At 40.9% G+C, this 18,125-nt stretch overlaps 1 protein-coding gene across 1 annotated transcript in view; it reads left to right on the forward strand.

Moving 5' to 3' along the window:
* LOC108709012 (short transient receptor potential channel 4) overlaps positions 1–18,125 on the forward strand; it is a 111,287-nt gene that overhangs the window by 87,112 nt on the left and 6,050 nt on the right. Inside the window, exons 7-10 of the mRNA XM_041584490.1 lie at positions 1,589–1,784; positions 11,806–12,000; positions 14,245–14,286; positions 15,177–15,266. Of these exons, the coding sequence (XP_041440424.1) occupies positions 1,589–1,784; positions 11,806–12,000; positions 14,245–14,286; positions 15,177–15,266 (523 nt within the window). The remainder of the gene's footprint in view (positions 1–1,588; positions 1,785–11,805; positions 12,001–14,244; positions 14,287–15,176; positions 15,267–18,125) is intronic.

Raw genomic sequence — 18,125 nt, forward strand, 5'->3', positions numbered from 1 at the left:
TTTGCTGATGATACTAAATTGTGCAGAACTATAGGTTCCATGCAGGATGCTGCCACTTTGTAAAGTTGGAGAACTGGGCAGCAAACTGTAAAATGAGGTTCAGTGTTGATAAATGCAGGTTATGCAATTTGGCAAAAATAGTATCAATGCACGTTATACAATAAATGGCAATGTGTTCAGAGTTTCCTTAACTGAGAAGTGGTATTTATAGATAAGAAGTTGTCTAATTCTGGCCAGTGTCATTCTGTGGCCACCAAAGCAAATAAAGTTCTGTCTTGCATAAAAAAGGGCATAAATTCAAGGGATGAAAACATAATTTTGCCTTTTTATAGGTCCCAGGTAAGGCCTCACCTGGAGTATGCAGTGGAGTTTTGAGCTCCAGCCCTTAAGAGGGATATAAATGAGCTGGAGAGAGTGCAGAGACATTCAACTAAACTGGTTAGAGGAATGGAAGGCTTAAGTTGTAAGGGTAGACTGTCAAGGTTGGGGTTGTTTTCTCTTTTCAACCCGATTTATCTATGTAACTGTGGGGCAGATTTACTAAAGAGCAAAGTGGCTATTACTAGTGACTTTTTGCCAGCGTTGCCACCTGCAGGGACGTTGGCAATTCACTAACAGGCACAGGCACCAATTTGCTAGCGAACGGGACCGCGTTCATTCGTACTCTATCACCAGGTGACCTTTCGCTCTGGAGAACGGACGTTACTCTGCAGATTCACTAAAATGTGGATTTTACTGAACGTTAGCTCTTTCGACAGAGTTGCCTTTGCCACCACAGACCAGGCGAAGTGCTATAAAGCAGCTAGATCTTCCTGAATCTTCTGTCACTTACATCATATCCTGTGTGCTGAAAATGCACTAAAATTCAAAAAATGCTGGCGACTTTTCCTTTTTTTAAGCGGGATTGGCTGCAAAAGTCCTAAATTACTTTTTTGGGTAAGCGGTTTTCTCCACACATTTTATTACATATGGAACATTAATTTTACAGTGGGCTCATGTGTAGGGCATTATATTAACTCACTTGTCTTTATTAAGGTTCCCTGGACACATGTAACATAAAGCGGTAACTTAAACCATTTGCAGCAACATTTATAATAAAGATGTCCATGCAACTTTAAATTTCCTGCCCTATGCAAATTGACCTAAGTGCAAGATCACCAGCGAAGTTTTGCTAGGCACGAATGAATGCTAGCACATATTCGCTATGAAATGCTCACACATCCTAAGTAGCGCTAGCAAAAAGTCGCCAGTGGTTGACGCCTGGGACAAAACGTCACATTTTAGTGAATTAGCGTATTCGTAGCGTATTTGTGCCTGGCGAAGTGGTGCGATGGGTGTGAAGCTGACGGTGGCAAAATTTCACTCGTTAGTGAATCTGCCCCCATGTCTGGGCGGGTTTTTTCTGGGTTTTCCATTTGCTTTCCACAGTCCACAGCTTGTGTGTGTAAGTGTATATAATAATATTCAGGAGGCTGCAACTTCAATCACTTCCCCCAAACATACAGGAAACTTTTTCCATCTGATTTCTGTAATCAGAATATACTGAGTCATTGTGTTTTTCTCCAGTAACATTTTTTTTCCATTTTAGGTTATTTGAAACGTTGCAGTCACTGTTCTGGTCTATTTTTGGCCTTATCAACTTGTATGTGACAAATGTAGATCCAAAACATGAATTCACAGAATTTGTTGGAGCCACAATGTTTGGAACTTACAATGTCATCTCGTTGGTTGTGCTTCTAAACATGTTAATTGCCATGATGAACAATTCATACCAGCTTATTGCTGTAAGTCATTTTCTGTATTTGTCACCCTTTTAATTTAAAGGAACATAGTACAGTTATTTATCTAACATGTATTATTCTTTAACATTCAATAAATCAATACTACAAATCTACAGTATTTTGACCTGGAAGATTATCTATGTATAAAATGTATCAAATAATTGAGGCCCCCATATAGATAAAATAATTATGATATAAAAAGAAGTTTGTGTCTGGAAGTTGGAGAGCACTGCTATAGCTCATGAACATAGCAATGATTGAAAATAGCGAAACTCATGGAACATGACGACAATATAACATACTGTAGATGTTGACAGAATTTTAACAAATATCTGTTTAGGCTGAACTGTTCCCTTAGATTTGCATTAGAGTTTACAGTTCAAGGAGTTTTTTCAGGTTTATAACTACAAGAGCAGCATTAGTAGCAATGGTAGAACTTTAGACTTTTGATTAATCTTATATAAGACATATAAGAATTGTTTTTAAATAGGCTGTGATATGCCACACTGCTGCGGTTCATAAATCCCAGATGACATTTTAAAAATGTTGGTAATACTGTAGATACACTGAAAAGTGAAAAACATGGGAATAAGTAAGTCAGATGATGGGGGGGAGCCAAAAAAGAGGGGTTAGATAAGTAAAAGCATTATATAGCAAAGAGCATCAGATAAAGGCAATAGGGTTAGCATGGTTTAAATAACAATAAGAAAAGCAATCTACAGACCTTGGTAACAAAAAAAGCTAACAAAATGTTGAATGGTGTGGCAATGACCAGTTAAGGCTGTAAATAGGACAATGTGAGTTGTATAACATTTAAATGGTTGCAGATGCTCTTGCTTATATATATATCTGAACCAGAAAAGCAACGCATCCAAGGAACACTTAGGGGTTATTTACTAAACTACGAATGCAAAAATCACAAAAAATTTGTGATTCTTTTTTTTTTTTATAAAATAAAACCTTTAAAAAAAAATCTAAATTTTTTTTGGAATTTATTAAACCCTGAGGATGGAAAAGTCAGAATCTGAAAATCCGACATCTCAGACCTGACATAAGTCAAAGTCCCAATGATTTTTTGATGTGCGTTGGGTTTAGGGATGTAGCGAACGTCGGAAAAAAAGTTCGCGAACATATTCGCGAACTTGCGTCAAAAATGCGAACGGTTCGCGAACGTCGCGAACCCCATAGACTTCAATGGGAAGGCGAATTTTAAAAGCTAGAAAAGACATTTCTGGCCAGAAAAATGATTTTAAAGTTGTTTAAAGGGTGCAACGACCTGGACAGTGCCATGCCAGAGGGGGATCAAGGGCAAAAATGTTTCTAAAAAATCCATTGTTGACACAGCGCTGCGTTTTGTGCTGTAAAGGGCAGAAATCACACTACATTTCTAAACCTGTGTAATAAAATGCTTTAAAACGTCCGGCGTCTACATGCCAATCAAGTGTAAAAGTTACAGCCTGTTCACACGCAAAGACGAAACGCGGTGCTTACTGCAACGCAAAAAGACGCAAAGAGCTTTAATGAATGATACCGTCAAGTGAGCAAATAATAGTTTTTAATTACTAGTTGCTTGTCACCTCCAGGATGTTCGTCCTGTTGGTGGCAATATTTCTGTAGTGGTGTGTTTAGCAGTCACCGTGCTTGTGCGCACGTGCACGGTCAGGCAGAGGTAATTCAATGTACAGTGAAGCGAACCAAAAAACACTGATTCTGCAGTGTGGGCCCAGTTTTGGTCTACTTTATTGATCACCTGCGGTGACCATAAAAGATGCGATTTTGCCACTGTTGCAGAACCCTGAAAAATTAGGCATGTGTACTTTCCTGAAAAATTATGTTTTTTTTGTCGCAGCCACTGAACCAGAAGTCCAGAAACAATATGCCATATAAATGCTGAAAATATTATTATTTTTTGTGGCAGCCACTGCAGCACAGAGGCCAGAAAAAATATGCCATATAAATGCAAACAATATTAATTTTTTTTTTGTCGCAGCCACTGCAGCACAGAGGCCAGGAAAAATATGCCATATAAATGCTAACAATATAAATTTTTTTGGTCGCAGCCACTGAAGCACAGAGGCCAGAAAAAATATGCCATATAAATGCTGAAAATATTCAATTTTTTTGGTCGCAGCCACTGAAGCACAGAGGCCAGGAAAAATATGCCATATAAATGCTGAAAATATTCTGTTTTTTTTAGTCGCAGCCACTGAAGCACAGAGGCCAGAAAAAATATGCCATATAAATGCTGAAAATATTCAATTTTTTTGGTCGCAGCCACTGAAGCACAGAGGCCAGGAAAAATATGCCATATAAATGCTGAAAATATTCTGTTTTTTTTAGTCGCAGCCACTGAAGCACAGAGGCCAGAAAAAATATGCCATATAAATGCTGAAAATATTCAATTTTTTTGGTCGCAGCCACTGAAGCACAGAGGCCAGGAAAAATATGCCATATAAATGCTGAAAATATTCTGTTTTTTTTGGTCGCAGCCACTGAAGCACAGAGGCCAGAAAAAATATGCCATATAAATGCTGAAATATTCTGTTTTTTTTGGTCGCAGCCACTAAAGCACAGAGGCCAGAAAAAATATGCCATATAAATGCTGAAAATATTCTGTTTTTTTTGGTCGCAGCCACTGAAGCACAGAGGCCAGAAAAACTCAGGATTTACCTGGATTCAAATTAAACCAGTAGGGTTTGCACCCTAGTTTGTAACGGTGGTGGAGGGAGGAGGACGCTAAAGGACAGCTGTATGTGGAGTCATGAGGCGTGCAGAGAAGGACAGCTGCATGGGGAGTCAGAATCAGAAACTCAGAACAAGTCTTCCGGCGTGCAGTAACCCTCCGAGATCCACCCCTCATTCATTTTAATAAAGGTCAGGTAATCCACACTTTTGTGACCTAGGCGAGTTCTCTTCTCAGTTACAATCCCTCCTGCTGCACTGAAGATCCTTTCTGAGAGGACACTTGAGGCGGGGCAAGACAAGAGGTTCATGGCAAATTGTGACAGCTCTGGCCACAGATCAAGCCTGCGCACCCAGTAGTCCAGGGGTTCATCGCTCCTCAGAGTGTCGATATCTGCAGTTAATGCCAGGTAGTCCGCTACCTGCCGGTCGAGGCGTTCTTTGAGGGTGGATCCCGAAGGGTTCTGCCGCTGCCTTGGGCTGAAAAACATTTGCATGTCTGACGTTACAGAGTGGCCAAAGTGCTTTGTCCTTGCAGGTGCGCTCGTGGCAGGATTACTGGCACCTCTGCCCCTGGAATGTTGATGAGTTCCTGAAGTGACATCACCCTTAAAAGCATTGTACAACATGTTTTGCAGGCTGGTTTGTAAATGCAGCATCCTTTCAGACTTGTGGTATGTTGGTAACATTTCTGCCACTTTATGCTTGTACCGAGGGTCTAGTAGAGTCGCGACCCAGTACAGGTCCTTCTCCTTAAGCCTCTTGATACGGGGGTCCTTCAACAGGCATGACAGCATGAAAGACCCCATTCTCACAAGGTTGGATGCAGAGGTATCCATCTCCGCTTCCTCGTTATCAAGGACTGCATCATCCACGGTCTCCTCCCCCCAGCCACGTACAAGACCAGGGGTCCCCAAAAGGTCACCACCAGCCCCCTGGGAAGCCTGCTCCTGTTGGTCCTCCTCCTCCACAAAGCCACCTTCCTCCTCTGACTCCACTTCTGACACCTCTCCCTGCGTTGCAGCAGGTGCCTGGGTTCGTTCTGGTGATTCCGACCAGAAATCGTGCGCTTCCTGCTCCTCGTCACGCTGGTCTACAGCCTCATCTGTCACTCGTCGCACGGCACGCTCCAGGAAGAAAGCAAAGGGTATTAGGTCGCTGATGGTGCCTTCGGTGCGACTGACCATATTTGTAACCTCTTCAAAAGGGCGCATGAGCCTGCAGGCATCGCGCATAAGCACCCAGTAACGGGGGAAAAAAATCCCCAGCTCTGCAGATCCAGTCCTACCACCCAGTTCAAACAGGTATTCGTTGACGGCTCTTTGTTGTTGCAGCAGACGTTCCAACATGAGGAGCGTTGAATTCCAGCGAGTCTGGCTGTCGCAAATCAAACGCCTGACTGGCATGTTGTACCGCTGCTGAATGTCAGCAAGGCGTGCCATGGCTGTATAGGAATGTCTGAAATGGGCCGACACCTTCCTGGACTGCCTGAGAACGTCCTGGAATCCTGGGTACTTTGAGACAAAACGTTGTACTATTAAATTCAGAACATGTGCCATGCAGGGCACATGTGTTAAATTGCCCAGTCTCAGTGCTGCCAACAGATTGCTTCCATTGTCACACACCACTTTTCCGATCTTCAGTTGGTGTGGGGTCAGCCACCGATCGGCCTGTGACTGCAGAGATGACAGGAGTACAGATCCGGTATGGTTTTTGCTTTCCAGGCACGTCATCCCCAAGACAGCATGACAACGGCGTACCTGGCACGTCGAATAGCCTAGGGGGAGCTGGGGGTGCACAGGTGTGGAGGAGGAGGAGGACCCAGCAGCAGAGGACGAAGAAGAGGAAGAAGACGAGGTAGAGAGCGAAGGAGGAGTAGAGGTGGTGGCAGAACCGCGTGCAATCCGTGGCAGTGACACCAACTCCACTGTCGTTGTTGAGCCACACATTTCCTGCTTCCCAGCCATGACCAAGTTCACCCAGTGGGCAGTGTAGGTGACATACCTGCCCTGACCATGCTTGGAGGACCATGCGTTAGTAGTCATATGGACCTTTGGCCCAACACTAAGTGACAGAGATGCGGTGACTTGGCTCTGCACATGGTGGTACAGGTGTGGTATTCCCTTTTTTGAAAAAAAATTGCGGCTGGGTACCTTCCACTGCGGTGTCCCAATTGCTACAAATTTGCGGAAGGCCTCAGAGTCCACCAGCTGGTATGGTAAAAGCTGGCGGGCTAAGAGTGCAGACAAGCCAGCTGTCAGACGCCGGGCAAGGGGGTGACTCGCAGACATTGGCTTCTTACGCTCAAACATGGCCCTCACAGAAACTTGGCTGGGGGCAGATGACTGGGAATGGGAACTGGTGGTCAAGGTGGAAGGCGGAGTGGAGGGTGGTTCAGACGGGTCAAGGACAGCAGAGGTAGAGCAGTAAGATGCTGGACCAGAAGGAGGGTGGCTTTTAGTTTGCCTGTTGCCTTTGAGGTGTTGCTCCCAAAGTGCTTTGTGCTTGCCGTTCATGTGCCTTCGCATAGAAGTTGTACCTATGTGGCTGTTGGGCTTCCCAAGACTCAGTTTCTGACTGCACTCATTGCAAATTACAACGCTTTTGTCAGAGGCACACACATTAAAAAAATCCCACACTGCTGACCTTTTTGAGGCTGGCAATCTGGGGGTAAAAGTAGAAGTCGGCGGCGTTGGCGGCAATGGCGGGTGCGTTGGCCGGCTGACCACAGGTGCCGATACATGTTGTTGCCCTACTGTTCCCTGCGAGCTGTCCTCCCTGCTTCTTCTAAGTCTTATTCTCCTCCTGCCTCTCTGACTCTCCGTCTCTCCATCTGAACTATCCTCCTCTTGCTCTCTTCTACTGGGCACCCACAAAACATCAATCTCCTCATCATCATTCTCCTCAGATGCATCAATTTCTTCTAACAGCTCACAGAAGGAAGCAGCAGCGGGGACCTCCTCGTCATCACTCATTATGTCCATCTCTGTTGTGTTCTCTGCCAGAATTAAATCTGGTGTAACGTCCTCATCTCCTTCATCTTCTTCTGCCAATAATGGTTGCGCATCACTCAGTTCAAGAAACTCATGTGAAAATAACTCCTCTGACTCCAGTGAAGAAGGGGCGCCGGTGGTGGAGGAAGTGTTACGTGGGGTGCCCATAGCAGTGGAGGATGAGGATGTTGTGGTAAAGTTAGAAACGGTAGAGGATGGGGTGTGCTGTGTAAGCCAGTCAACTACCTCTTCAGCATTTTGGGAGTTCAGGGTCATTGCCTTTTTAAAACTGGGCAATTTCCTAGGGCCACAGGATAGCATAGCAGCACGGCCCCTAGTGCCTCTGCGTGGCGGCCTGCCTTTGCCTGGCATTATTTTTAAAACAAAAACAACAACAACTCAGGTGGTGTTTCTGGAGACTGTATTATTATTGATATTTAGACAGAATGTGAACAAGCTCACAGAGCTAGATGGGAGTTGTTTGAAAATGAAGAAGAAGAAGAACACACTGGGCAAACAAGGCCTACAAGGTCAACGTATACACTACTACAGCAGTGGATACGGAATATATTATTGCTGCCTGAAAAACGTCACTCGGGTGGTGTTTCTAGAGACGGTATTATTATTGATATTTAGACAAAATGTGAACAAGCTCACACAGCTAGATGGGAGTTGTTTGAAAATGAAGAAGAAGAAGAACACACTGGGCAAACAAGGCCTACAAGGTCAACGTATACACTACTACAGCAGTGGATACGGAATATATTATTGCTGCCTGAAAAACGTCACTCGGGTGGTGTTTCTGGAGACGGTATTATTATTGATATTTAGACAGAATGTGAACAAGCTCACACAGCTAGATGGCAGTGGTTTGAAAATGAAGAACACACTGGGCAAATAATGCCTACAAGGTCAACGTATACACTACAGCAGTGGTGGATACGGAATATATTATTGCTGCTTGAAAAACGTCACTCAGGTGGTGTTTCTGGAGACGGTATTATTATTGATATTTAGACAGAATGTGAAAAAGCTCACACAGCTAAGTGGCAGTGGTTTGAAAATGAAGAACACACTGGGCAAATAATGCCTACAAGGTCAACGTATACACTACAGCAGTGGTGGATACGGAATATATTATTGCTGCTTGAAAAACGTCACTCAGGTGGTGTTTCTGGAGACGGTATTATTATTGATATTTAGACAGAATGTGAACAAGCTCACACAGCTAGATGGGAGTTGTTTGAAAATGAAGAAGAAGAAGAACACACTGGGCAAACAAGGCCTACAAGGTCAACGTATACACTACTACAGCAGTGGATATGGAATATATTATTGCTGCCTGAAAAACGTCACTCGGGTGGTGTTTCTGGAGACGGTATTATTATTGATATTTAGACAGAATGTGAACAAGCTCACACAGCTAAGTGGCAGTGGTTTGAAAATGAAGAACACACTGGGCAAATAATGCCTACATGGTCAACGTATACACTACAGCAGTGGTGGATACGGAAGATATTATTGCTGCTTGAAAAACGTCACTCGGGTGGTGTTTCTAGAGACGGTATTATTATTGATATTTAGACAAAATGTGAACAAGCTCACACAGCTAGATGGGAGTTGTTTGAAAATGAAGAAGAAGAAGAACACACTGGGCAAACAAGGCCTACAAGGTCAACGTATACACTACTACAGCAGTGGATACGGAATATATTATTGCTGCCTGAAAAACGTCACTCGGGTGGTGTTTCTGGAGACGGTATTATTATTGATATTTAGACAGAATGTGAACAAGCTCACAGAGCTAGATGGCAGTGGTTTGAAAATGAAGAACACACTGGGCAAATAATGCCTACAAGGTCAACGTATACACTACAGCAGTGGTGGATACGGAATATATTATTGCTGCTTGAAAAACGTCACTCAGGTGGTGTTTCTGGAGACGGTATTATTATTGATATTTAGACAGAATGTGAAAAAGCTCACACAGCTAAGTGGCAGTGGTTTGAAAATGAAGAACACACTGGGCAAATAATGCCTTCAAGGTCAACGTATACACTACAGCAGTGGTGGATACGGAATATATTATTGCTGCTTGAAAAACGTCACTCAGGTGGTGTTTCTGGAGACGGTATTATTATTGATATTTAGACAGAATGTGAACAAGCTCACACAGCTAAGTGGCAGTGGTTTGAAAATGAAGAACACACTGGGCAAATAATGCCTACAAGGTCAACGTATACACTACAGCAGTGGTGGATACGGAATATATTATTGCTGCTTGAAAAACGTCACTCGGGTGGTGTTTCTAGAGACGGTATTATTATTGATATTTAGACAAAATGTGAACAAGCTCACACAGCTAGATGGGAGTTGTTTGAAAATGAAGAAGAAGAAGAACACACTGGGCAAACAAGGCCTACAAGGTCAACGTATACACTACTACAGCAGTGGATACGGAATATATTATTGCTGCCTGAAAAACGTCACTCGGGTGGTGTTTCTGGAGACGGTATTATTATTGATATTTAGACAGAATGTGAACAAGCTCACAGAGCTAGATGGCAGTGGTTTGAAAATGAAGAACACACTGGGCAAATAATGCCTACAAGGTCAACGTATACACTACAGCAGTGGTGGATACGGAATATATTATTGCTGCTTGAAAAACGTCACTCAGGTGGTGTTTCTGGAGACGGTATTATTATTGATATTTAGACAGAATGTGAAAAAGCTCACACAGCTAAGTGGCAGTGGTTTGAAAATGAAGAACACACTGGGCAAATAATGCCTACAAGGTCAACGTATACACTACAGCAGTGGTGGATACGGAATATATTATTGCTGCTTGAAAAACGTCACTCAGGTGGTGTTTCTGGAGATGGTATTATTATTGATATTTAGACAGAATGTGAACAAGCTCACACAACTAGATGGCCACTGGGCAAATAATGCCTGCAAGTGCACTACTATTGGTGCACTACTATGAAGAACAGCAAACAGCACTGGACACCTTAAAGAACAGTAAGATAAGTAAAATAAAAAAAAAAATTATATGTATATTAAAAAAAAAAAATATTCTCGGGTTGGTGCTGCTGAACTACTAGGAGCAGCACAGTAGCACACCAGTCCCACTCCCCAACACTGCTAGACTAATAGCACTTGGCTGTTAAAGTAGCAAAGTAAAACAACAAAAAAGAAAATAAAAGCAGTCCTTACAAGGACTATTGGGTTATTACAGCAGTCAGCAGATGAGATCAGAAGAGATCAGTGCCCACAGCAGGCAGCTACATACAGAGCACTGCAGTAGAAGGTAGATTACTAGCCAGCAAAGCTACCCTAAAATGTCCCTCAAATCCCTGCAGACTTCTGTCCCTCCAATACAGAGCAGTATCAAGTAGATTACTAGCCAGCAAACTTACTATCAACTGTCCCTCAAATCAGTGAAATCACTAGCAGCTCTCTCCCTACACTAGCTCTTCCAAGCACACACAGGCAGAATGAAAAAACGCTGCAGGGCTTCAGTTTATATATGGAAGGGGAGTGGTCCAGGGGGTGTGGGGGTGGTCCAGGAGGGAGAGCTTCCTGATTGGCTGCCATGTATCTGCTGGTCTGGGGTGAGAGGTCAAAAAAAAGCGCCAGGTAAGGCGAACCCAAAATGGCGAACGTCGCGCGACGTTCGCGAACTTGCAGCGGACGCGAACAGCCGATGTTCGCGCGAACAAGTTCGCCGGCGAACAGTCCGCGACATCCCTAGTTGGGTTTCGTCCCCCGGAGTTTTTGGGTGAAAAATCTGAAAAAATCGTGAAAATCAAATGAAAAGCAAATTTTTGGGAAAATGTAATAGTAAATAAGCGCAAATTGGAGTTTGTAGCAGAAAATATTGAGATAAATTCGGACTTTGATAAATAACCCCCTTATTGTGACCAATAAATAACTATGTTAGGGGAGAGGCTGAAAATCAGGAACAGGACTGTGGGATAGAGTGGGCATATAAGGCAAACAAGAACAGGGCAGAACTGAGGCAAGGCAGAACAATGTGAGGTGAGAAAAAAAGGCATGGAATAACGAAATAAGTTGTTGCCAGATCCTAGTGGCTGCTGGGCTACAATAGAAAAGGCAGATAAGAGGATCAGATTCAACAGGAACCTGTTGGTTGTTGTCTTGGTCCAGCAGTCTAATTCAGAACAGGCAGCAACCCCAAGGTTGCCAGTCCAAACCCGAGTAGAGCCTTACATATATCAACTGCTTAAGACTGAAGGAATGCATAAATCATAATGTGCTTATGTCTTCATATAAACATAATACCATAATAACCTACTGTATGGGGTAACTTTTTTTTTCATTAGGACCATGCAGATATTGAATGGAAGTTTGCAAGAACAAAGCTGTGGATGAGCTACTTTGAAGAAGGAGGGACTCTTCCCACCCCTTTTAACATAATTCCAAGCCCAAAGTCGTTATGGTATTTAATTAAATGGATAAGAAAGCAGATCTGTAAGAAGAACATGAAAAGAAAACCTGAAAGCTTTGGAGCAATTGGGGTAATTTATTTCTAAATAATAAACAATACTGCATTGTATTTAGAGAATGAAAAACTGTTTTTATTCATTGGAGATTTGACTATTTTGCTACAGTCTTTTAGCACATTTACATTTCTAGATTAGGAAAGTAAAGTCATTGGCCCTCTGGCTCATGTGTGATGCCATTTGTTGGACCTCACCTGTTACCTGTAATATAAGCCATGAGACTAAAGCCCAGCTACTTTTACAAATAGAAGCAGCTTCATAACTAGACCAAGTTAATATTATGGGAAGCTTCAGTTACTGTAGCTAGCAGGTTTGTTTGTATGCTGAATTTCAGCTTGTTCAAGAACCTACTAGGAATGGCTCTCTTTTGGATCTTATAATAACTAATAATACCAAACTCATCTCTGGCATTTATGTGGGTGAACTTTAGGGAATAGTGATGGTCTTCTGTAAGATTATTTTGCAGAGGAAACTCTATGAGTAACTAAAACACTAAGGGGCACATTTAAATTACTACTTCGACCTTCGACTATGAGTTCGATTACGAATCGAACGATTCAAACTAAAAATCGTTCGACTATTTGACCATTCGATAGTCAAAGTACTGTCTCTTTAAAAAAAACTTCGACCACCTACTTCGACACCTAAAACCTACCGAGCATCAATTTTAGCCTATGGGGAAGGTCCCCATAGGCTTTCTAGCCAATTTGGGATCGAATCGATGGATTAAAATCCTTCGAATCGTTCGGTTCGAAGGATTTAATAGTTTGATCTAACGAGTATTCCTTCGATTGAACGAATTGCACTAAATCCTTCGACTTCGAAGTCGAAGGATTTAACTTCGAGGGTCGAATATCGAGGGTTAATTAACCCTCGATATTTGACCAATAGTAAATGTGCAAACTTTGACAGTATAAGGGCATCTCTGCAACATATTAACTAGGAAAGGGTTTTCACAGGGTTGAACACAGAACAAAAATGGGCTGTCTTTAAAATGTTGCTTTATAAGTAAGAAAATACATGCTTTTAAGGCTTTCAAGTTAGCTGAGGCAGCCAAAACTTTTGTTAGGTACAAGGAGGCCAATACATCATGCAAAAAATCAGACAAGCTCAAATTGAGATGAAAAAGGGTATTGCAGCAAGGAGTAAAAGGAATCCAAAATATTTTTTTAAATACAGTATGTAAATAGAAAAAAAAAATTAAGCAGGAAGGGATGGGACCCTTAATATTAGAGGGGGATCAGCTGGTTGATAAGAACAAAGAAAAAGCACAGATTCTGAACTGTTATTTTTCATCTGTCTACACAAATGAGGAACCAGTTAAGGTTTCCTTGTTAATAGTATAGAATAAAGGAACAGAACTTTCATTTGAAGCAGCGTAGGTGGTTCTTCACAGTGAGCACAGTGAAGTTGTGGAATGCACTGTTGTGATAGCTGATATTTAGTGATGGGCGAATTTATTCGCCATGCGCGAATTTGCGGCGAATTTGCGCGATTCGCGCCGAGCGAATAAATTCGCGAAAAGCCCCCGAAAATTCGCTGTAAAAATTCGCCGGCGTCAAAAATTTTTTTTTTCGAAAAAAGTCGCCGGCGCCAAAAACGGGCGCCGGCGTCGGAAAAACGGACACCAGCGTCAAAAACGGGCGCCGGCGTCAAAAACGAGACGCCGGCGCCGTTTCGCGAATTTTTCGCCGTTTCGCGAATTTCGCGCGAAATTCGCGAATTTTTCAGCGAAACGAAACGGCGCAAATTCGCCCATCACTACTGATATTGATTTTAAGAGGGGCTTGGATTCTTTCTTGGACAAGCATAATATCCAAGACTATTGTAATACTAAAATCTACAATTAATATAGATTATAATTAATAGATATAGATTAGTCCAGGGTTCAAGCTCATATCAGTAAAAATGATTAGAAAATTCTGTGAAATGAGGACAGTGGCATTTTATGGAGATTACAATAGGAGCTGATCACTTGCCAGGAAACCAAAAAATCAGAACAGCTTAATTTAAACAGCTAAAATCTGCTAATCTGATGATTTGGCTAAACAATTTGATTTAACCATGTTTAGCAAGCTTTATGATGTGTAGTCTCAATGAGATAGACAATATGCCTGCTATTCGCTGTATTTTGCTTCCCTTGATACATTTGGAATCAGCTTCAATCAAGCAAAGCTATTTGATTTTGCTTGATTATATGAAACACATAACTGATGTCCAACATTTCTTTACACATATTCTTCATTTTCAATGTTGCAGAGAAGAGCAGCTGACAATTTGCGAAGAAATAATCAATACCAGGTAATTATTTAATCCTTTCAATATTATAAAATGAAAATTGTTGTATAGTTTGTTTTAATAGCCTTTGGATTTCATGACTCCCACCAAAATCCCTGGCACAGAGAGTTCAGTTTTAACCCAAAATCATTTCTTACCCATTGGGGCAGAATGTGGGTAGGTTCCTCCAATGCCTACTGTCCAATTGACCCCTCACCTTCTTGGTAGTTTATGCATTATTGGATTTTTATTAATTCCTGAGCTATATTTATCAATTACACTACTGTACCTAGAGTAGAGATGTATTTATAAAGTGCCAGCATTTGCTACGGCACCATATAACTATAACATAGAGTGTATATATGGAATCAGACATAAAAATTACATAATAAGGCTGGTACAGAAGGTAAAGAGTGCTCTGCTCAGTAGAGCCATATTTTCTACCTATTTCTCATATTGTCCATCTGAACTATCACATGAAAGTAAGGAGGGCTACTAGTTATTGTTAAGGTGCACAGTGCTGTGATGAACCAGCTGTAAATTTCTAAGCAAGCAACTCACTATTTCAACTTAGATATCTGAGGGATAATAAACTGATAATGCTACAAACTGCCCATGTCTTTTTTTAATTAATAGTCCTGTCATTGGTCTGCCTGAGCACTAGAGAATTTTCTTGTGGGCCTAAAGTATTTCCTAGTGCTCCACAGAGTAGGAGCATTTCCATCAATGCATATTTTTTTCTTGCAAAGGCCAAAATACCTAGATAATTTAGCATTAACTTCCTTAAATGGTTGTGAGAGTGGTCCCTCAGTACTTCTACACCTAAAATGACCAGTTTAACACTGGTTTCACCTCATTATTCTTTATATCATCCAATGAGCTGCACCTCAATAAACATCCTTTTGTTTCAATAGGAGGTTATGAAAAATCTGGTTAAAAGATATGTTGCGGCCATGATCAGGGATGCGAAGACCGAAGAAGGTTTAACAGAGGAAAATTTTAAGGTGTGATAATTTTATTTATTTATTATTGCTGTGAGAGAAGCCTACAAGACATTGTTATTTGTTATGTGGTTTGTTGTTTTTCATTGGTTGTAGAGAAAACAATTTTATAAATGATGCCAAAAAAATGGTAGCATATTGGCAATCATCCTTGCCACCCTCAAAATAGCATGCCCCCCAAGTTTCCAGTTTCTCAGTCGCCTTCCTCTGTCAATCCATATATTCTTCATGAGGAATAATATAAGGGGTCCTTCACCATGTATTCGGTTTGCTTTCCCTGATGAAAGATCCAATTCCTAACCTTATTCCTAGTAGTTAGCACACTGGTACAAATTTGTAATTAATGTCCACATTTCCCCACATCACCTGTGTTTTGGCATAACCTGTTTTTTAAGCATTGTTTCACTTAATGGAAAAACTAAACCCTAACTAAAGAAGTAGCTAGAAATGCTGTACATTATGTTTTGGGCTTCTGTAGCAGCCTAAGGCAACCACAGCCCTTTAGCAGTAAATATCTGTGTCTCCAAAGATGCCCCAGTAGCTCCTCATCTTCTTTTCTGCTGATTCACTGCACATGTTCTGTGCTGTTGTCACTTACTGAGCTTAAGGACCCACTCACAATATACAGTACACATAGAATAGAAATGTCACAATATAAGTCTGATTAGAACTTTATACAGATAATTACTACATGTCTGATTTTCTACTTGAAAATTTGCAAAAAACCCTAAGTTTAGCTTTTCAACAACTGCTTAGAGGCCACTGAGCATGTGAGTGTCACAGACACTTTCCAAGATGGTGACCCCCTGTGACAAGTTTGAAGTCCTGGATCATTGCTGCTATTGACAAGCTGAAACTTTAGGCTGGTGCAATAAGTCCAGTATCTAAAATATGGCATTTTTAACCATATTCATTTTCATGGTTTAATTCTCCTTTAAGCCCTAAGAAGAAAAAATATATCCCACTGACACATTATTTTGCAAGATCTATTTTCAAGAACTATTATGAAAAGATGGTACGTTTTCCAGGGTTTTTTGCAGTAGTGTCTGAATCAAATATATTTAATGATGCTCAAGTTGGAAACCCTGTTTTTCTAAAGCTGGTTTTACTAACACACAGGACATACTTTAAAGAATATAAATTGTCATCACATAATATTCACACTTCATACAGAAGAAAAACGAATTTGGTCCTGGTCCTGACATGTTCATTTATAAATATGCTCTAGCTTTTCAGTGTGAAAATTTAATTTCTAATTAGCATATTAGTCTTTGTTTTCTTTGTCAGGTTATGATGCATTCAGCCCAATCCATTTACTGCATACATGTCCTATTTACTAAGCTGTATTGTAATTATAGTAGATATCTTTGTTCTTTATAAATTACATATGGTGTACTTTTGCTTTGCTGAAGTTTTGATTTGCATCAAGGAGCAGCCTTGTACAGGCATGATATGGATTTGTACAGACTGTTCAATTAAGTGTATCACAAAAACATGTTGTTACTATGGAATAACATGTTATGTTAAACCATCAAATTATTACAATATTGCTAGTGGAACAAATCAATACTGTGGAATATAGCACATCTCTGTTTAATATAAATATGTAAATTGCATGTCCTCTAGATCAGAAAACTGTGCATGGTAACTGATTGTTCTTATTTAGCCTGGTACACTTACATTATTAACAAGTAGTGGGCTAGTTATATACACACATGGTCTAAAGTGTATTAACATTTATAACAGGGTCCAACAGTAATGCTTAGGCCATGCAAATGAATCCATGTAACCTCTGACCAGGGTGGGGGAACAAAAAACTTTCATAGAGCCAAATCCTACCTACAGCCTTTCAGCTACACAGCTGTTTTCATGAATTATCTAGAAGAATATTTGTTTTGTTTATTAGTTTATAAACATGTATTCTGAGTATTAACATCCATTACTGCAGCCGAATATTTAGTCTGGCTATGACATTGCTAAGGAAGAAAAGGTTTCTTGTGATTAGGTTAGAAAAATAAACATTTGAACAATTAAAGATGTAGCAGGTAGGCTGAACTAAAAATACTCTGACACTCAACCAAAACCATTTCCCCAATACTGTATTATTAATGTTTGCTAAATATTAGGTTGAGTTGGCAAGACACATATAAAAAAATAATTTCTTACCTCCATATTGTTTTTGCATTTGTTGCTATTTCTCTCTTTACACCATACTGTATGTATTTGACACCATATGTATTAAAGGATATATATATATATATATATATATATATATATATATATATATATATATATATATATATATATACAGTATAATTAATATCTTACCATACACAGGTCCTGAATCCCCTTTTCCTCAATGAAAGGGTACTGGGAATTTTACCTATGGGTGGCTCCACCAGGAACATATACCGTATATACTCGAGTATAAGCCGAGTTTTTCAGCCCCCAAAATATGCCTCGGCTTATACTCGGGTCAAGCGCAAAAATGGTCGCCGGCGTCTAAGAATAGTTGCCAGCGTTTAAGAATAGTTGCCGGCATCTAAGAATAGTCGACGGCGTCCAAGAATAGTCGCCGGCGTCCAACAATAGTCTCCAAGAATAGTCGCCGGCATCCAAGAATGGTCGTCGTCGTCCAAAAACAAGATGCCGGCACCTCCAATTGGAGTATGAAACCCTCAATTTTTTGATTGAAACTTACCAGAAGCTGCTGCATTTCTCACCCTAGTTTTATACTTGGCTTATACTCGAGTCAATAAGCTTTCCCAGTTTTTGGAGGTAAAATTGGTTACCTCGGCTTATACTCTGGACGGCTTATACTCGAGTATTATACACCAGTTGCAATAAATCATGATTAACTTT

Source organism: Xenopus laevis, chromosome 2S (assembly GCF_017654675.1).
Source record: "Xenopus laevis strain J_2021 chromosome 2S, Xenopus_laevis_v10.1, whole genome shotgun sequence".
Classification (NCBI taxonomy): Eukaryota; Metazoa; Chordata; class Amphibia; order Anura; family Pipidae; genus Xenopus; species Xenopus laevis.